The following is a 22,074-nucleotide window of genomic DNA, read 5'->3' as shown; positions in this document are numbered from 1 at the left end:
CATGTGGATTAATCTGTCCCCCAGGAAGATCTCATCCTAATCTTAATAATTAGAGCCTGACATACATAAATCATGAAACAAGAAGTTTTATCTACTTTCCAACCCACTCTCTGTTAACCATATAGATCCAACCTCTCTTGAAATTAAAGTTTAGGACTCTGTAGTCAAGATCAACATCTTACATTTCAACTAGAAAATAACTCTAGCTCAATTCTGCATCAGTGTCTGAAAGGAGGATGTGAAGCCCTTGAGAAATGAACATACTTACCTTAATTCTTTTGAGAAAGATAGTAAATTTAGAAAAAATATTCTTCAGTAGATCAAACCACTGAGGAAAATTCATCATCCTCATTTGATCTGCAAGCCTACAAAAAGAACAGCATTTTGGAGACGACAATTATTTACCTTTGAAGTGATCTACTGACAAGGCTGACTACTGGCATTTAAAGAGAAAGCGGACAGTCAAAACCATTGTAAATTTACAAAAAAGCAGACCGCATGGTAATAGCTGTCTAGTCAAGAAAACAGACAATACTATAAGCAGCATAGTCTTGATTAAGAAATAAATGGGAGGGCTAAAAACATATCACGCCAGAAAAGTGAATGCCTCAGTTAACATTCACAGCTTTTTAAAGCAACAATGTCCTTGTTCCGTAAGACCAGAAGGTGCTGCTTAGCCTCCATTACAGTCAGGATGCACGTTAATGACCATCGTCATCAAGCACAAAGCAAAAATAACCAAGATTGACTATGAAGACACATTATTGCTGGCAAAGCAAAAATACTGGGGTTATGCTCCTTTTTTGCTGCACCGCAAGGAGGTAAGACAGATTTCTGGCAAGAGGCAGGAAAATGCATTGCCAAAACCAAAGTAAAATCTCATAATATACAATTTGTCTCCGAACAGAATTAGTCACTATTTCTATGAAATGCAGCTTTTCAACCTTTACTGAATCCTCTGTGTGTCTGAACGCTAGCAGCAAAGGGGTGGTTACTTGCTTTCAAGATCTGATTTTAAAAAATAAATTGGCCCCAATTCTCAAATTGACAGCAATAATGGCTTCTGGTTTGGCCTTATCTGTGGGTCTAATTGTGCTCTTCTGGGGTAGGCTGTGAATCTAATCGTGCTCTTCTGGGGTAGGCTGTCTTAGGCACATACATGCGGCTCAGAGCCAAGAGAGCTTACGTTGTTCAGTGTCCTTCCATTGGAGTAGTAAGATGTGCCTCTAATCTCTTTCATGCAGGAGGTACTGACCTACAGACACATTTTATTACAGCACTAGAATATTATCAGAGGGAATGCCTGCCTTTCCCCTTACATAGTCAGGAAACAAATGCCTAAATATTTTAGCCTGTGCTTTTCCTAACCCTGTATATAATATGCAATGGAATTAACATGTTTTTAAAAACAAATTTCAAAAGTAAGGTTAAAAATACAGAAGTATAATTGTTAAGATCTGCAAGAAGAAGGGAAATACTCAGGGCTCCTGAAGAGGACCGTTGGGAAGAAACAGAAGAACAAGATGATACTTAATTATTCACCACTTTAAAAACAAATTAAAAAACAGTTGATCATCTGTGCTAAAGCACACATTCCCCACCCAACCTGCCACAACAGACCCATAGCATATACTTACTTAATGACAACTTCTGTATCTATTTCTTCTATCTGCGATACCGTGCTAACCACACACTGTGAAGTTTAAGAAAAAAAGTGTCTTAGCGTCTTTCCAACCCTTCTGAGTTCCATAATTTAAAAGAACCTCAAGTTAAACAAGAAAAAAGAAAAGAAAGACAGGCATTTGGGTCATTTAACATTCTTACAGCTTTTTTCTTTTAATTGCAAAACATGGGACCCACGATTTTTGAAAGGGACTAGTGATTTTGGATGCCCAACTTGACACACCTGAAAGAGGCCTGATTTTCTCTGAGCACTTTCTGAAAATCTCCTTTAAAAGTGCCCAAAAATTGAGGCCCCCAAAATGCCCAATCATTTGAATATTTTGTCTGGGATGAAGATTTTATATTTATTTAAACAGAGGATTCACAAAAACTAACAATGTGAACAACAGTACTATGATGGCATTACTGTAAGAAGTGGGCTATGGGTACCAAACAGATTCCCCAAGGGACTGTCTGTATTGATCTCAGCCCAGAAAATTTCCCCACATCCTTATTTCCTATTACAGTATATCCTCATCCTTGAGGCCCATTATCACCACAAAATATCCTCCAGCTGAAGAGCGGATGGAAAGAAAATGGCCATTCAGTCAAATTTCTAGCTCTCCCAAACCAATTTTTATTCCAAACTTTTCCATTGTTTTAGAGAGAGTTTATTGAGGCATCTTTGTTATTACGGGTTTGTTAAACCTAGAAACAAAGCAACTCCACTTAGACTAAATTAGAGACTTTCTCCAATGTGATCAAGAATCGCTTAGATGCACAAAATGATTCAACAGCATATGAACTCGTCTGGTCTGTAAGTAGATTTCTATAAACCACAGTGATGCCAGATGGTGTCCTGTTGTTTAAATATTGGAGACATTAATAACTGGTGTTCTACACAGACGCTTCTTAAAGATACATTTCTTCATGAGCTATGCTGAATGCTAAGGAACTACACCTCTGTTCCTCTGTTTGCATGGTCACAAAGTACTACAAGTGCGGGTGCAAGCGGGCAGCCCTACAAAGGAGTGTGGATGGACACACGCAAGACTTGGGTGGAGAACAGTATTCCTTCTTTGCAGAAAAACAGTTTACTTCTGGGGGAATTTTGTGTGCACAGAATTCATGGCCCCCGCATATTTCTTTGCTTCCCTGCAGAAAAATTACTTCTGACGGGGAAGAAAAGGGAAACCGCAAGAATGGTCTTTCACCCACTCCCCAGCAGTGCAGGCAAGTCAGAATGGGTACCCAGAGCAGCCGGTAGAGATGTAAACCACCACTGGGGTGGTGGCGGCTGGGTAGTTGTGCATATGAGAGAGAGACACTGTCCCTCTCACTTGCTGTTGTGGCATGCTCGGCATGGAAGGGCGGGGCTTTGGGGTGTTTCTGAAGAGGTAGGCATGGGGCACATTCTGTTCCCTCAGGCAGAGGAGAATGTAACAGACGGCCTACAGAGTGAATTGTTCCCAATGTTCTTATTGAATTCCCCCAGGAGTATACAACAGGTCTAAAAAATTTTACATTTACATTTTACACTCCTTTTACATTGCCAGAGTGGTGTAAAGGACAGTCTGGCCTTATAAATGCTTATGGTACTTTAGTGATTAGAACTGGTCTAAATTTTTGGACTGAAAAAATTTCCTATCAAAATGTGCTCCAGGAACTGTGTGCTACTGACCTTTTTAGAGATGGTCAGTAGCCAGTATAAACTGTGAATTTGAGCCCCCAGCCCTCACTTGCTCTTCAGTTGCCTATAATGTAACACTAACCATATAGATGCATATATCTGTTGACTAATAACTAGAAGTAAATGGTCAATACTAGCTACATTACTATTAGAAAGAGGGGGTTTGGTGATTTCCTCCAGTGCTCTCCACTCCCATTCTCCATCCATTGTATTGTAGTTTAAATAAATTACAAACAAAATTGAAACCAGCTGTATTATATTACGTTATTTTGACAAAAATATGCAGAATTTTGCATATTTTTAAAATATTGTGCGCAGAATTTTTAATTTTTTGACACAGAATTCCCCCAGGAGTAACCATTATCTGCAAGGGTCTACAAGAAATATGCAACATGTAAACATGATCCAAATACCACAGAGAAGGAAACTGGGAGTTGGAAAATAATGGTTTAAAGGATATTTCCAGATTACCTACTCCCCATGCATGGGTATGGCAACACCCATTTTTTCATGTTCTCTGTGTATATATATATCTTCCTACTGTATTTTCCACTGCATGCATCTGACAAAGTGGGTTTTAGCCCACGAAAGATTATGCCCAAATAAATTTGTTAGTCTCTAAGGTGCCACAAGTACTCCTCGTTTTGTTTTTTTTACTCCCCAGGTGTGTAACAAGATGGCACACTATCTGGCAGAAATTTATATCTGAAACTGATTATATTTTGTTTGTTACCAAGGGTGACATGACAACTGAGAAAGGCAAGGGAAAGGCATCTGGGGACTGCAGTCCACGCTGGGCAGGGGAATTGCTTCGTTTTGGTGTTCCACATGAATTTTTTGTGCCCTGAGGCAAAGGCTGAAACAGTCTCGCTTATTACATTGGTTTCTTCTCCTGGGCTGGTGAGAAGCCCAGCGCCTTAACTGAAGGGATAGCACAGTACCCTGACTTTACTGTCTGTCCCGTAACAGACAAGAGACCACGACAATCCAGGCAAGGAATATTTACGTATTAAACATCACGGAATTCCGACAGATGGACATCATCTAGCCCTCCTCCCTACAAATGCAGGATTGTTCCTAAGATTTTCAAGTGACCGGGGAAGTGTGTGTGTGTTAATAAGCTTTATTTTATGGTTCTCTTCCTATTTCTGTAAAATTGCCAATAGATACTGGCCTTGTTGAAACTAAATGGAATTGTGTAGCCATCTTATCTGGGGAAGTTACAGGCTAATGGAAAAAGAAAAAAACAAACTAACTCACAGCAGGCAGAGAAAGGTGAAGGTAAGTATCTGTGTACCAAGGCACAGAGAAAGATGTGTTCTTCCTCTACACTGATGCCACACAATGGCTGGGGAAGGCCATTGGGAGATCAGATCTACAGATATGAGGTCACTAATACAACAGGATTAATTATTATCTTTTTAAAGTACAACTTTTCACAATAAGAGAAAATGTGATGTTATGAAATTATATTAAATACATTCTTATAACAACTGAAACAAAAATATTTCTAAAAGATGGGCAAGTCTTTGACATAAGCTAGAAGTGATTTGCTTACCTGTTTAATTATGCTCTTTGCTGTAATAATCATTTCATCACCATATATTTCAAAAAAATTTAGCTTTCTTTGTTTTAAAAGTCCAAATACTAGTGACACAAGTCTTTCCTATTAAAAACACCAAAGGGGCAGGGAGAAGAAAAAGATACTTAAAACATACAATAGTAAAAACTTATTCATGTATCAAAATGCAGTGTGTGTGGAATGGCCTGATGGCCTACTGCTAGTGCTCAAGTCCAAACATCCTATGTTTAAACCACACCTTTCCACGCATGAGACTGAGTGGGATTACTTTTAGGCTATGTCTACACTTCAACCACTGCAGTCGTGCCACTGTAGCACTTCAGCGTAGACACTCACGACAGCAAGAGTTGTCTCCCATCCCTGTAGTTAATCCACCTCTCAGAGAGGCAATAGCTAAATCAACTGAAGAATTCTTCTGTCGACCTAGCACTGTCTACACCTGGATTTAGGTCGGCTTAACTATGTCGCTCAAGGGTGTGGATTTTTCACATCTCTGAGCAACACTGCTGGGTCTCACAGACTCATAGACTTTAAAGTCAGAAGGTACCATCATGATCATCTAGTCTGACCTCCTGCACATTGCAGGTCACAGAACCTCACCCACCCACTCCTGTAATAGACCCTAACCTCTGGCTGAGTTACTGAAGTCCTCCAATCTTGGTTTAAAGACTTCAAATTACAGAGAACCATCATTTACACTAGTTTAAACCTGCAAGTGACCCCTGACCCATGCTGCAAAGAACAGCAAAAAACAACAACAAAAAATCAGGGTCTCTGCTAATCTGACCCAGGGGAAAATTCCTTCCAACCTAACTTTTCAGTGAAGACCTGGCTGTAGTCAGTTAACAGTGGCCAGAAGGATACTGATCATGATAGCTTAACCTCAAAGGTCTTAAAGTAAATTAAGAATACACAGCGAAAAAATATTTAACAGCTCTGTGGGACTAAACTTGCAGCAAGCAATATGCTTGGAACAATTATCCATATGCAAGATAAAATCATAAGGAAGACAGAATGAGAATAATATACATAATCATCTATTTGCTTACTGTATTTTCTCTAACTACAAGGTATGAGAACACATGCTTTTCTGTACTATTTCAAGAGTTACACATTCAGTTGTATCATGCGTCAGAACTAATAACTGGCAACATTTTAAAAAAGATCAATAAATTGATTTATTTTTAAAGAAAAAAAGTGATTGGAATAAAATTCTGTGGATTTAGGTACAAGAAACAGGAAAATGTTATTATTCAAAACAAAAAAAGGATAAGGAGAAATTTGAACGAAAAGAAAAATGGTATAAAATGATAATGTTGCTATAGTGGCAATGAGAGGATGAATGTTAGTACTTATAAAGTACTTTGAAGATGAAAAATGTCATATTAGTCAGATGGCTTCTACTTTCTATAAGAAACGTACCTCTTCTAGAATCTGACAGTCCTCTTCAAATGGTCTATTTAAATCACTACGAGCATAAGTGGAAAACTCTGCAATCATCATTTTATCTATGAGTTTTTCTAACTCACAAAGCTGTGATCCAAGATGCCTGTTTAAGAAAAACAGTGATTGAGCTATAAGTTGAATAATCAGAAAAACCTGCAAATTAATTATTAGTTCAAGACCAAGGAAAACAGCCACGCAGTGAATAATTTCTATGCAATCAATTCAGGCTTAATATGAGGTTCAACACTTTCATGTCTTAGACTAGCCGAAATGGTGCATTTGAGTGTGTATTTTCTCCTTGAAGCAAAAATATAATGGAGGTTAAGAATTTGCATCAAAGTAGATAAGAGCCGCTTTTGGGCTTTATCCTAGGAAGTGCTGTCCACCTCAATCTCCCACTGAAACCAACAGAAGTTGAGGATACTTAGTACCGGTACTTAGTAGTATCAAGGTCTTGGTCTTTAAGGAAGAAAGATTGTTTCATTGTTATTCCAGTGCCTCAACCATTCAGTCTTGAAGTGCATTAATTTCAAACATTTAAGTAGATCATACAAACATGGAAGAGTTAATTCGTACGAGTGAGCGATACAGATAGCTTTCAGAGACAGAGTGGCTTTCAGAGAGCACAAGGGTTTTCAAGCTGCAACCATTATAGTGCTTCTATAAACAGCGTCAGAGTTTAAGACCAGAAGGGACCACCAGATCATCTGACCTGACTTTCTGTATATCACAGGCCACCAACACCACCCAGCAGTTGCCCAACAACCAGAATTAGATCAGCCCTCAGGAGACTAAACTATTATGTGCCACAGGCAGAGAACAGGAGGGACCAAGGTACACCAATGCCCAAGGCCCACACAATGGCAGGGAATTGATTATTTGAGGTATACCTAACTGATCCTGGCAAAGTGATCTGCACCTTGTGCTGCAAAGGCAGGCAAAAACCATCACTGCCAATCTGAACTGGGAGAAAATTCCTTCCTGACCCCATATATAGCAATCAGTTAGACCAGGGGTGGGCAAACTATGGCCCACAGGCCGGATCCAGCCCGTCAGGGCTTTGGATCTGGCCTGCGGGATTGCCACCCTTGTGGCCCCCACACAGCTCCCAGAAGTGGCTGGCACCATGTCCCTGCGACCCGTGGGGTGCGGGGACAAAGGGCTCTGCACGCTGCCCTCGCCTGCAGGCACTGCTCCCCACAGCTCCCATTGGCCAGGAACGGGGAACCGCAGCCAATGGGAGCTTCAGGAAAGGTACCTGCAGGCGAGGGCAGTGCATGGAGCCCTCTGTCCCCGCCCCCAGGGACACGGTGCCGGCCGCTTCCAGGAGCAGCACAGGGGCCAGGAAGGCAGGGAGCCTGCCTGAGCCCCGCTGCGCACTGCTGCCACCCCAGAGCCGCTCAAGGTAAGCAGTGCTGGGCTGGAGTCTGCACCCCAAACCCCTCCTGCATCCCGCACCCCCAACCCCGTGCCCTGAGCCCCCCACCGTATCTCACACCCCTCTTCCACCCCAACCCCTTGCCCTGAGCCCCTTCCTGCACACCGCACCCCCTCCCACACCCCGACCCCCTGCCCTAGCCCTATATTCATGGCCCTGCATGCAATTTCCCCACCAAGATGTGACCATTGGGCCAAAAAGTTTGCCCACCCCAAGTTAGACCCCAAGCACATGAGCAAGTACCAACCAGCCAAGCACCTGAGAGAGAATGCTCTGTTCCACCTAAGAGAACAGGCCCACCTCATCCAGTGTCCCATCTCCAGCTATGGCCATCTCTGATGTTTCATAAGAAGCAAACAACCCCTCCTTCCTGACCCCTGCAGGTGACCAGCTGAAGCCTTGAAGCACGAGATTTAAAATAATCAGATATGAACCAGAAGAGACCCCCAGGGCTCCAGAGCCCTGTGCCCCACCATCACAGGCAACCCCATCATACAATCCCACTCAAACTTGTCCACTTCTCTTAAAACTAATTGTTTGCCCTCTAATGGCTCCGAATGGGAGGGTGTTCCAAAAATCTCACCCCTCTGATGGGAGGAAACCTTCTTCTAATTTCCATCCTGAATTTGTTCATGGCCAATTTATACCAATTTGTTCTTATGCCAACATGGTCCGTTAGTTTAAATAGCTCTTCACCCTCTTGGTGTTTATCCCCGATGTATTTAAAGAAAACAATTACAGCCCCTCTGAGCCTAGATTTTGAGTGGCTAAACACACTAAGCTCTTTCAGTCTCCTCTCATAAGACAGACATTCCATTCCCTTATTCATCCTAGTAGCTCCTCTCTGAACCTGCTCCAGTTTGAATTCATCTTTCTTGAACATGGGTGACCAGAACTGTAGGCAGTATTCCAAAGGAGGTCCCAGCAGTGCCTTGTAGAATGGCATTAATACTTCTCTATCTCTACTGGAAATGCCTCACCTGATGCGTCCTAGAATCGATCACATTTGCCTTTTTTCATAGCCACATCACACTGATGGCTCACAGTCATAGACACCAGCACATTCAGGTACCTCTTCTCCTCTGAGCCCCGTTTATAGCAGAAATGCTTATTATCAGACCCCAACTGCATGACCTTGCACTCTGTATTATTACACTTAATTCCACTTCTGTCCAGTCTTCAAGGTCATGCAGTTCTTCCTGTATGATATTCAGATCCTCTTCTGTATGGACGATGCCTCCCAACTTTGCATCATCAGCAAATTTCATTAGTATATTCCTACTTTTTGTGCCAAGTTCATTAATCAGATGATTGAAAAAGATTGGTCCCAAGACTGACCCTTGAATAACTCCACTAGTAACCTCCATCCAGTCCGACAGTTCACCTTTCAGCACAACCCATTGCTATCTCCCCTTTAGCCAGTTCCTTACCCACCTATGATGTTTTGGGGTTCACCCAGATCAGTAAGGATTTCTGTCACCACCTGCCCTGTAACACTGGGGGCCTTTGTGCTGTGCAGCTATGGTTCAGATCCCTGCAACCAGTAGCCAACCCACAAGAATAAGGTGTCACTCCAGCTCTCATAAGCCCAGTTACTCTCTAAAGCGTGACACCAACAGCTCTCAAGTCCGAAGTCTCTCCAAATATGTTTTGCCCAAGTTCTAAACTGCCAGACCCTCAGAATTTTCCCATATGTTTTGTCACCCCCAGAAGTCTTGAAACCAGCCCCCACAGATACCAGCACACTTTGACATACATATTCCACACGTTGCTCAAGGCGTGTGAATTATTCACACCCCTGAGTGACATAAATTATTCTGAACTAATTTGTAGAATAGACATAGCCTCAGTCCATGGTGACTCATGGTTATTCAGACCAGGGAAATTCCCTCTTGACTTAATGCTTGGGAACCAGGATGTTCTTTTCAATTTTGAGTCATTTCAATATCTTTTCATTAATTTTAATGGTCTACATTGTCCTTTCTTGGCCTGGCCAACGAATAGTTACTTGAAGTTGGTTTTGTGTAAACAATTGGCTTGAGAGGTGTCCCTCCCTGCCCGACTGCTCGCTGCCCTGTTCTGAGGTGGAGCTGACATTTATGAGCACAGTGTTTTATATATGCACAATTACATAAAATCATAACCATGGTCTGTACACATATCTCTAATGACCATCTAATTCAGAACACTGCAAGCTTTCATAATGGTCTTCATCTGATATATTTTTAAGTACAATAACACACTATGCAATCAATTCGTTTAACTGCTTATTTGTGGGGTTAAACCTTCTGTTCTCACCTTGGGATGCCTGGACACTGATTGTCCTTCCATCCTACAATTCTTGTACTACACCCCATCTTCTCTAATATAACTAAAATTTCCATGTGGTACCATGTCAAATGCTTTACTGAAATTCAGATTTATCAGATCTATTGTATTTCCCTTATCTAAAAAATAAACAAAACTAGGGCTGTCAAGTGATTAAAAAAAATTAATCGCGATTACTCGCACTGTTAAACAATAATAGAATACCATTTATTTAAATAGTTTTGGATGTTTTCTACATTTTCAAATACATTGATTTCGATTACAACACAGAATACAAAGTGTACAGTGCTCACTTTATATTTATTTTATTAGAAATATACAGGGCAGGGGGTGGGACTGGGGATACTGCTCCTTTCCCCACAGAACGCTGGCAGCTCCTCCAGCAGCCCTGCCCCCTGAGCTGCTGGAGGACAGGGCTGGGGGGCGGGGGGGCCAGGAGGCAGTACAGTTGAACTGCAGGGCTCTTGCAGGAGCCGCAGCGGGGAAAGGAGCAGAACATGGGGCCATCAAGCAGCCCCACGCCGGCAGCTCCTCCGACGGGGCTGCTGTACAGATGGAGGAGACTCTGCATGGAAGGGCTGGGGTAGTAGAACTGCACCAGGGGAGCTGCGGGCGTGGTGCCGTCCGGTGGCCCCATGTTGTGCTCCTTTCACCTCCGCCGTTCGAAATCTCTGGTGCAGCTGGAGGAGGACAGAGACCACACCTCCCCAGGTAAGGGGGGTGGATCATGAGGAGGGGACGGAGAGAGCGTGGGGACCCCAGGCTGGGGAGGAGTCACATGGAGGATCACGTGCCCCCCCACACCCTGTACTGGTAAGAAATGGATTCCACTTGCACACCTGGGCATAACCAACCCACGTACCCCAGTAACAGAAATGCCAGGTAAAGGGAAAGTTTCCAGCATTTTTAGCCACTTGCACATCACCTTCACTGCTATTTATGACACACTCTGGACCTTAACAGTGAAATCACTTCCATCTTCAACAGACATTCAAGAATAATAAAAAAAAAACCTGAACTATGACCTCACCAATATTAAGGGAGAATTACATCACAATGTGGACTGTGTAACCATTAGACATTGAAATTACAACTATTCTAAATCTAGATGTCTTTTTCCAGACATTTCTAAGTACTCTCTGTATAAATAGCAAATTATTTATACACATGTAGAGAAACTTAGTAAAGAGGAGTAAAGACAAAATACTATCTAAAATTCCCCTCCCCCAAAAAACAAAGACAGTGGTAAGGCTCAGAGTACATATCAGTAATTTTGGGTAAAAAAACCACTACATTACAAAAGCAAGCTTTATAAACCCAGGAAATTCAGAGTTAAGGTTACACTTAAAAGTCATTTACACTTTTCAAAGTATAGGAATGCATATTTAAGGCATCCACACAAATTCAATTTTGCCCTATTGTAATGTCATACAATAACCATACAACTATGATTACACATATAAATGCTCATGGTCCCAAATTAGATTAAACTAGTTTTTCAACACATCACATTATATGCTTGTGGCGTCCCTTTCCTGCCGCTCTTCTAACATGGCAGAGTTAAGGAGCTTTTATTTTGTGTTATAACCAGAAGCCAGTTTACATGACTGCGGTCTGGATGTCACATTATAAAAGCAGAGTCATTTTGTTATGTATGTTTGCTTTGGGTACTGTTAATTGTTTTACAACAAATTATTCTGCAATGCTGCTAAATTTAAATTGATGCTCTCCAATACAAGAGGCAAACTCCATGAGCTGTAAGCGACAATATACCAGAGTATGCACAAGTTTATTTTAAACCACCACTGTCTGCTTACAAGTTAGCCTTCGTTTAAACTCAGAGGTAAACCTGCTTTGCTGATTTTGTTTCACTTGACTGTTGCAGCTTATTACTGAAGACAAAATTGGAACATCCATTCAATATTTCTGTGAATAAGCTAAAGTCTTTGTGTGATGAGGGGATTTTTAAAATTAGCTTCTATCACAGCTTTCTTGAAGATTCTGGTCTTTTGGCAACATGTTTTTCCTTAGTACACAGTGAAACGTTTGCATGCCAATCAGAGATTATGCATAAGATTATGTGCTGTGCCTCTAAGAGGTACAGCACAGAACTCACAACTGAGGTGTATAAGTGAGGGGGAGGGCGGCTATTGTGGCTTTAAAAGCCACCTTTGAACCTTCCTGATCTTAGGCTGCTCTGGGGGTTAGAGAGGTCGCCAGTGTAGCTTAGACAGCACCAGAGGTCAAATTATGGGCCTATGGGCCACAGTCAGTGCCTAATTTCTGCTAGGGCTTGCCAGGGCTGAGCCCTGGCACCTGTAGGCTTGGCACATCAGTTATGAAAGTAAAAAAATTGCTTGAGCCCCAGCACTTAATTGCTTGAGCCCCAGCACCTCTTTCATTCCAAATTAAGCGTTGGCTGCAGCACTATCTCCTACTTCCAGCACTTCCCCTCCACCAGGCCTTCCGAGGAGGTCCTCGAAAGGAAGCCTGATAGCTAGAACCCTGCACGGATACAAAATTTATATCAGCAGATGTCCGCGGATATTAAGTGGATATCCGCAGAGTTGCAGGGCTCTACCAGGAATCACAGCAGCAAAAGCAGCAGTATGTCATGCCACCGCGCGCAGGAGACAGTGCCCAGCCCAGGCAGCTCCTCCGGAATGGCTGTGCCACCCCCAGCCCTCCCAGCGGTGTGGGGGAATTCAACGAACACATTTAAAAAAACCACTTTCCCTTCTAGTAGTTTGGCAGCCCTGCTCTCTTTATTTTGTCACATTCTTCTCTTCTATGTACATTTTATGAGTTTTTCTGCATCAGTTGGAAGGGAATTATGGAGCTAGCCATTTTTGTTGCTAGTAAAAAATCTTAAAAATTCTGAGTAGAGAAGCAAATCAGAGCTGAGGGATTACAGTAGCCCAAGTAGAAAGTTTTGCATATTCAGAGTACAGTTACTGAGTAATAACTATGGTTACACTATTTAGTCACCGGTATTTTTAGTAAAAGTCAAGGGCAATAACCAAAAAGTTATGGTCAGTGACTTTGACTAAAAATCCCCTAACTAAATCTTAGGTGCTGAGGCAGGGGAGGTGCTCCGGTGGTCGCTGCTGCTCCTGGGCATGGGGGGGCGGCCCAGGGTCCCACCGCTGCTCCTCCTGGTCAGGGGGCGGCCCATGGCCCCGCCGCCACTGCTGCTCCTCTAGGCGGGGGCGGCCCGGGACCCCACCGCTGCTGCTCCTGGCCTACTGCTCTGGGGCAGGGCCTGGGACCAGTTGCCTGGGGCCGCCAGAGCAGCGGCCGGCGCGGCTGGCCCCAGGGCCGCCCCAGCTTGGGGTCAGCTGTACCAGCCGTGGAAGTCCTGGAGGTCCCGGAAAATCATGGAATACGTGACTTCTATGGAAGACTTTCAGCCTTAGTAATAACATATAGTTACTATGCAAATCAGACATCCACAAACCCCAAAATACAGGAACTGCATAACTAGGAAAAACTATAAAAGTACGGAACGCAAAATATAGACTCCCAGCACTCTGGCTGACACTATTCAATTTCAGTACAAATTTAGTGTAGATTATTTCTGGTTATAGTCCACCAAAATTGTAACTTTGTACATTATACAGTTTTATTAGATGAACTAATTTATCATATATATCATAGGAAATATTCTTTAGCGGCATGTCATATTCTGAAAGGCATCCTGTTATATTGACATTTCTTATGCAGGTCAGGATAGAGATTATGTCTCTGCATGTCATACAGCACCTCGTATAATGCAGCTTCTGTTCTGATTGGGGCCCCTATATGTAATAAAAAGCATATAGATATTCAAGTACCTTAAAAAAATCCTTCTCCCCAATACACACTCACCTATCATTTATGGACTCCACTGATCGGTTACACTACAGAATAATTATATAGTATTTTTCTAAATGGTGTTTCCCAAGAAGGAACAGGAATAAGAGCAGATTCAGTCTGAGCATGTAAAATTTAGTCCCAGGCAGACTGCGAAGAGCTACAAAAGAATCTCTCAAAACTGAGTGACAGGGCAACAAAATGGCAGATGAAATTCAATGTCGATAAATGCAAAGTAATGCACATTGGAAAACATAATTCCAACTATACATATAAAATGATGGGGTCTAAATTAGCTGTTACCACCCAAGAAAAGATCTTGGAGTCAGGAGGGCCAAATCACACCTGGAGCCGCAGCTAGCAAGAGATGTTAAGAGTAACAAGAAGGGTTTCTTCAGGTATGTTGGCAACAAGAAGAAAGCCAAGGAAAGTGTGGGCCCCTTACTGAATGAGGGAGGCAACCTAGTGACAGAGGATGTGGAAAAAGCTAATGTAATCAATGCTTTTTTTGCCTCTGTCTTCACTAACAAGGTCAGCTCCCAGACTGCTGCGCTGGGAATCACAGCATGGGGAGTAGGTGGCTAGCCCTCTGTGGAGAAAGAGATGGTTAGGGACTATTTAGAAAAGCTGGACGTGCACAAGTCCATGGGGCCGGAAGCGTTGCATCCGAGAGTGCTAAAGGAATTGGCGGCTGTGATTGCAGAGCCATTGGCCATTATCTTTGAAAACTCGTGGCGAACGGGGGAAGTCCCGGATGACTGGAAAAAGGCTAATGTAGTGTCCATCTTTAAAAAAGGGAAGAAGGAGGATCCTGGGAACTACAGGCCAGTCAGCCTCACCTCAGTCCCCGGAAAAATCATGGAGCAGGTCCTCAAGGAATCAATCCTGAAGCACTTACACAAGAGGAAAGTGATCAGGAACAGTCAGCATGGATTCACCAAGGGAAGGTCATGCCTGACTAATCTAATCGCCTTCTATGATGAGATTACTGGTTCTGTGGATGAAGGAAAAGCAGTGGATGTATTGTTTCTTGACTTTAGCAAAGCTTTTGACACGGTCTCCCACAGTATTCTTATCAGCAAGTTAAAGAAATATGGGCTAGATGAATGCACTATAAGGTGGGTAGAAAGTTGGCTAGATTGTCGGGCTCAACGGGTAGTGATCAATGGCTCCATGTCTAGTTGGCAGCTGGTATCAAGTGGAGTGCCTCAAGGGTCGGTCCTGGGGCTGGTTTTTTTCAATATCTTCATAAATGATCTGGAGGATGGTGTGGATTGCACTCTCAGCAAATTTGCGGACGATACTAAACTAGGAGGAGTGGTAGATACGCTGGAGGGCAGGGATAGACAAATTGGAGGATTGGGCCAAAAGAAATCTGATGAGGTTCAACAAGGATAAGTGCAGCATCCTGCACTTAGGATGGAAGAACCCAATGCACCGCTACAGACTAGGGACCAAATGGCTAGGCAGCAGTTCTGCGGAAAAGGACCTAGGGTTGACAGTGGACGAGAAGCTGGATATGACTCAACAGTGTGCCCTTGTTGCCAAGAAGGCCAATGGCATTTTGGGATGTATAAGGAGGGGCATAGCCAGCAGATCGAGGGACGTGATCGTTCCCCTCTATTCGACACTGGTGAGGCCTCATCTGGAGTACTGTGTCCAGTTTTGGGCCCCGCACTACAAGAAGGATGTGGATAAATTGGAGAGAGTGCAGCGAAGGGCAACAAAAATGATTAGGGGTCTGGAACGCATGACTTATGAGGAGAGGCTGAGGGAACTGGGATTGTTTAGTCTGCAGAAGAGAAGAATGGGGGGGATTTGATAGCTGCTTTCAACTACCTGAGAGGTGGTTCCAAAGAGGATGGTTCTAGACTATTCTCAGTGGTAGAAGAGGACAGGACAAGGAGTAATGGTCACAAGTTGCAGTGGGGGACGTTTAGGTTGGATATTAGGAAAAACTTTTTCACTAGGAGGGTGGTGAAACACTGGAATGCGTTACCTAGGGAGGTGGTAGAATCTCCTTCCTTAGAAGTTTTTAAGGTCAGGCTTGACAAAGCCCTGGCTGGGATGATTTAATTGGGGATTGGTCCTGCTTTGAGCAGGGGGTTGGACTAGATGGCCTCCTGAGGTCCCTTCCAACCCTGATATTCTATGATTCTATGATTCTATGAGTCACTGTGGATAGTTCTCTGAAAACATCCACTCCATGTGCAGCGGCAGTCAAAAAAGCAAACAGAATGTTGGGAATCATTAAGAAAGGGATAGATAATAAGGCATAAAATATCATATTGTCTCTATATAAATCCATGGTACGCTCACATCTTGAATACTGCATGCAGATGTAGTTGCCCCATCTCAAAAAAGATATATTGGAATTGGAAAAGGTTCAGAAAAGGGCAACAAAAATGGATTAGGGGTATGGAATGGCTTCCGGATGAGGAGAGATTAATAGAACTGGGACTTTTCAGCCTGGAAAAGAGACAGCTAAGGGGAGATATGATTAAGGTCTATAAAATCATGACTGGTGTGGAGAAAGTGAATAAGGAAGTGTTATCTACTCCTTCTCATAGCACAAGGACTAGGGGTCACCAAATGAAATTAATAGGCAGCAGGTTTAAAACAAACAAAAGGAAGTATTTCTTCACACAATGCACAGTCAGTCTGTGGAACTCTTTGCCAGAGGATGTTGTGAAGGCCAAGACTATAACAGGTTTCAAAAAAGAACTAGATAAATTCATGGAGGATAGGTCCATCAACGGCTATTAGCCAGGATGGGCAGGGATGGTGTCCCTAGCCTCTGGTTGCCAGAAGCTGGGAATGAGAGACAGCGGATGGATCACTTGATGATTATTTGTTCTGTTCATTCCCTCTGGGGCATCTGGCATTGGCCACGGTCAGAAGACAGGATACTGAGCTAGATGGACCTTTGGCCTGACCCAGTATGGTCTAATGTTCTTAGGATAATATAACAACATGATTTATACTTCATTTTATTACTTCCAATGGTTTTGTGAATGGTACCTACCGGAAACTGTGAATGCCCTGGAGTTCCTGCTGCAATACCTCCTGCGTTGTTGCTATTAAGTCCAATGCGCCAACAAATTCAGAAGTGGACAACAACAGCTGTACTGTAGGCTGCGTTTGGTGTACAGTAGCCATTAACTTCAGTTTATTGTATGCTTTCACACAGTTATTTCTGGTGAGCGATAGTCGTAAAACTTGAAGCGATCCTTCACACATTACTTTATCAATTTGGGCGATTTTATCTCGAAGTATTTTTACAGCCTGGGAGGTTTTCCTGAGGTAGTCCTGCAATTCATGCTGAGAAGTCATTGCATGAAAAAATGCTTCTGAGCGTAGAGAAATTTGATGAGCAATATTTACTTCCACAATATCCAAATAATGGCTCAGCTTGAAAGAGAGAGAGAAAAAACAACAACAACCGTATGTTGTAACACCTGGCAAATATATCACACTACAAAAACACTAAAATGCATTTTGTGGGTATAATTTACATTATTTCTACTAGTACATTTCTTTGTGCTATAATGATCACCTGACTGTGGCCAATATAACACTGGATTAAAAGCTGTTGTCATGGTGGCAAATGAATAACTACCCAGTTTTGTTAGCGAGTTCAGAAAGCATTGGGAAGGTTGAGCGAGTTTACCTCCCTGGTAGAAGCATGCTTGCAAAGTACTGCTTGCTGAAAAGCAAGCAATTAAACAAGCCTGCCCAAGGCTTTATATCTCAGAGGTCAGACATTAACACCCCTACATACAGCCACTAGCTGAAAGGGTGTGCTGGGTATTGGCCTGCAAATGAGAATAGCACATGTACTTAACTCTATCATGCACTAAGGCTGCTACACCATGGTGGGGACCTCCAACAACAGAGGCGCTGACTTCGTGGCTGCTCGGATGCTGGAGCACTCACGGTAAAAAAAATAGTGGGTGCTCAGCACTCATCAGCCACAGCTGTTTGGCCACACTGCCAAAAGGCTGATCGGCGGCTAGGGCTTGGGAGAGGACAGAGAGCAGCGAGCAGATGAGGGTTTCAGGGAGGGGGTGGAGCGGGGTGGGAAGAGGCAGGACAAAGCTGGGGCTGCAGGGGAAGGGGTGGAGCAGGGACGGGGCTGGAGTACCCCCAGGGAAAACTAGAAGTCAGTGCCTGTGTCCAACAGGATGAAACTTGACTGTGATTGATAGTCTGACCTAGGTAGCTCCTGCTTCTTGAGGAGGAAGGGGAGTGTAGGGAGATGGAGGTTTCAAAAGAGGGCAGAGTTCTCTAGGATATCCACTTTAACTCACTCTTTTGTAGAGAAGTTCCCTCTGAAGGGGGGTTTGGACACAGTTGCCCTCAGCCAGCCATGGAAGTCACTCTCTAGTGAAGCAAAGCCCTTTCTTGTCAGTCAAGACCTGGTGCCAGGGTTCATGTTTGGAACCTGAACTCCTAATTTCCTTTGCTGCACTGTTACCAGACTGCTGGTCTGGCCCTACTTTATTCAAATTGAAACAACTCGGTGTTCTGAATAGTCAACTCTAAGTGGGACATTAAAATAGTCATCTGAATGCTAATACCCAAATGGCCTGATTTTTAGAGGTGCTGAACACCTGAAGATCATGATTTCAACAGGAGCTATGGCTGCTAAACACTTCTGAAAAATCAGCCCCAAAATGCTGTTCCTTCTCACAACTATTTCATTTAGGAGTTACAGTCTCAACGGACTATACAAATCTTGGTCTAAGTACAATAGGCTTATTTACAAATTCTTTCCAGCCAGCAGCCGTAATGCAGTATGCCCATAGGAAAGGCCCACTGACCTAGACAGTGCCATGGGTATTTTGGGGGGTTTAAATTCCAAGCAATGGGTCCAGACTGGGTTTCTGAGTCCCACCTGGGAACAGCTCCCTGACCTGAGGGTGACTACAGAGAGGGCACTAGGCATCTTATCTGCACCAGATATAATTAGGTGGAGCTGAGCCTAGGTAGGCTCAGAGCCTTAAAAAGATTTGGGGCTCATGTAATGAACAGAGCAGCGTAATTATTAGAAAGCCAGGAATGCGGCTCTGAAGGCATCAGAGCTGCCCCATTAATATTCTATTGCCTGTTTTAGTGTTTCGAGTCTGCTAAGCTGCAGGAAGGAAACGTGGATAAAGACTGTGCTTGTTCTTATTTTAGTTGCACTAGGGAGAAAAAAACCCTGAAGCACCAGAGAGGCTTCTCTCTTCTTAACTCAGAACTCCTGCTTCATTTCTGTCCAACTGCCTAAGATCCTAGCCCAGTCACTTTCTGCAAGTTACATGCATTCTTAAAACTGGGGTTTAGTTGTCAGACAGGAATCACTTCAATGGCATCTTACACAGTTTGTTGCAATCTCACGTCCACTGCCATGGTAAGGAAAGGCAGAGTTGCAAGAACTTTTTAACAGGTTTCAGAGTAACAGCCGTGTTAGTCTGTATTCGTAAAGAGAAAAGGAGTACTAGTGGCACCTTAGAGTCTAATAAATTTATTTGAGCATAAGGTTTCGTGAGCTACAGCTCACTTCATCGGATGCATTCAGTGGAAAATACAGTGAGGAGATTTATATACATAGAGAACATGAAACAATGGGTGTTACCATACACACTGTAACGAGAGTGATCAGGTAAGGTGAGCTATTACCAGCAGGAGAGCGGGGGGGGGAGGGGGGGAAGTGGTTGACACACGACCTTTTGTAGTGATAATCAAGGTGGGCCATTTCCAGCAGCTGACAAGAACTTTTTAGTGACAGAGAGGCTAATGCTGTTTTATCTGATCACCACCTACAGACTTACGGGTATGCTCCTAAAAGCTGTTGCACTTAAGAGGGAAAATGTTTAAAACAAAACACATCACAATGATGTAAACTTTTGGAAGGATCTGAAGAGTATCTATAACAACAAAACAGGTGTCTGCTTTTTTTCTTTTTCCATTGCAAATATATAATTTTTAAAATAATAACAACTCTGAGTGTGATTAACCCAAAGACCCATATTTTTCATGTAGATGAAAATACTCTGCCATCAAGCTCTACAGTGCTCCCAAGGCATGTGTGATTCAGCTACAATAGAAACTGTAAAAAAGGGAGCAGTACCTATGGTATGATGCCTGAAAGATAACAGGAAGCTACCAGGAAGGTTTAATATTTCCTTGCAGTGCACAGCACACCCTGCCTTAAATCTGGGGTTTTCCTGAAAGTTTTGAGAAAGTTGTACCATTACTGGATTGTCAACATACAAATCATGCACATATTCCTCCTGCAGTCACTATTCCTATTCAGAACAGCCATAACAGAAGTTCTTAATGAGCATTGTCTTCTTTGATTGTTTTAGCAGTTCCTACTAGAATATCTTTATATTGCATATAACAATGGTCACTTGTTGGCCCTACCCTTCTTTATTTAAAAAAAATTCTCCTCTCAGAAAGGTGGCCCCCACTGGCATTTACTAAAAATTCTTAGGCTGACTGAAGTAATATCTGGGCTGTAAAATTAATGTGTCACGTAACTTGCAGAAACAGCGGCAGTGGACTTGTCTAGAACAGTTTTCTCTGTAATCAGTGGACAGCTGCACTGAATAACAGCATCCTTTATTGAGATTTACCTTTTCTTGCAGCAACTTTGAGGAAGCTGCATCACGACTTCCTTTTCCTCCAGAAGTATTAAAGTGAGACCATGGTAAAACGGCATTAAACGTTAAGGAATCTTCCAAGGCAAAATCTGGTTTCATAAAAATCTGAAACAAAAAGAAATAAACGCATTTTACTCTCGTCTCTGTTCTCCTTTCCTTGTCACTATTCCCCACCCTTCTAAAACAAAGAGCACACAAACAAACCCAGGCTTGACATATCCTCTGGGGGCTCTATTCATCAGTTTCTCTAAAAGCTACATTTTCATTTACAAAAATAAATAAATAATCAATCTAGCCCTTATGAGTGTGACCAACTTTCCAGCTGCAAAGTGAATGTGACCCAGTGCAGGATTGTCTTCCTGAATCTGCAGGTAAACAGCCTGATAGTACAGAAGTACAGACTGCCCAAGCCCCAAATCCTGAGCTGTACTCAGGGGAGGTCCTCCATGGGACAGGAATGAATCCTTCTTTGGGACATTTTTCAGCAGTGGAAATGCTCCATTGCTGGTACTCCATCCTTAAAGTTGGAGTAGGCCCCACATCCTTCATGCTTCCCCCAGGTGGTGGATCCGTCTTGCAATTAATTCACTGAATCCGGCTCTTAGATTCCCACTGTGGAACAGCACACCTGAAGTCCCTGCAGAACTGGACTCCACAGAATACAGGATGTGGGTGCACAACCCCTGCACAGCTCCAACACCTTTCTCCCCAGGTACAGCACAGCACTTCATAGGCAGGAGTTGTAGTCCAAGCTGGATGAGCAAGCATCTCAGAGAGGTGATTAAGAAAAGCAGAATGCATACAGGGAGTGGAAGATGGGAGAGATCAGCAAGGAAAGCTACCTTACTGAGGTCAAAACTTGTAGGGATAAAGTGAGAAAGGCTAAAACTCAAGTAGAATTGGACCTTGCAAAGGGAATTAAAACCAACAGTAAAAGGTTCTACAGCTTATCTATATAAATAAGAAGAAAACAAAGAAAGAAGAAGTGGGACCGCTAAACACTGAGGATGGAGCGGAGGTTAAGGATAATCTAGGCATGGCCCAATATCTAAACAAATACTTTGCCTCAGTCTTTAATGAGACTAATGAGGATCTTAGGGATAATGGTAGCATGACAAATGGGAATGAGGATATGGAGGTAGATATTACCACATCTGAGGTAGAAGCGAAACTCGAACAGCTTAATGGGACTAAATCGGGGGGGCCCAGATAATCTTCATCCAAGAATATTAAAGGAATTGGCACATGAAATTGCAAGCCCATTAGCAAGAATTTTTAGTGAATTTGTAAACTCAGGGGTTGTACCGTATGACTGGAGAATTGCTAACATAGTTCCTATTTTTAAGAAAGGGAAAAAATGTGATCTGGGTAACTACAGGCCTGTTAGTTTGACATCTGTAGTATGCAAGGTCTTGGAAAAAATTTT

General features: G+C 43.0%; 1 protein-coding gene across 5 annotated transcripts in view; it reads right to left on the bottom strand.

Moving 5' to 3' along the window:
• Positions 1-22,074, bottom strand: part of VPS54 (VPS54 subunit of GARP complex) — an 83,411-nt gene that overhangs the window by 30,867 nt on the left and 30,470 nt on the right. For all 5 annotated transcript variants that reach the window (XR_013345772.1, XM_077814046.1, XM_077814047.1 and 2 more), the window contains 6 exons: positions 20,622-20,753; positions 17,024-17,409; positions 6,357-6,483; positions 4,911-5,018; positions 1,638-1,693; positions 269-365 (listed from right to left, as the gene is read on the bottom strand). Coding sequence is in view for 4 of the 5 variants with exons in the window: in XM_077814046.1 (XP_077670172.1) it covers positions 269-365; positions 1,638-1,693; positions 4,911-5,018; positions 6,357-6,483; positions 17,024-17,409; positions 20,622-20,753 (906 nt within the window). In the remaining variant the exon portion in view is untranslated. The remainder of the gene's footprint in view (positions 1-268; positions 366-1,637; positions 1,694-4,910; positions 5,019-6,356; positions 6,484-17,023; positions 17,410-20,621; positions 20,754-22,074) is intronic.

This window comes from Eretmochelys imbricata, chromosome 3 (assembly GCF_965152235.1).
Source record: "Eretmochelys imbricata isolate rEreImb1 chromosome 3, rEreImb1.hap1, whole genome shotgun sequence".
NCBI classification, from domain to species: Eukaryota; Metazoa; Chordata; order Testudines; family Cheloniidae; genus Eretmochelys; species Eretmochelys imbricata.
Note: the sequence above shows the minus strand (reverse complement) of the source record. Positions and strands in the feature narration are given on the sequence as shown.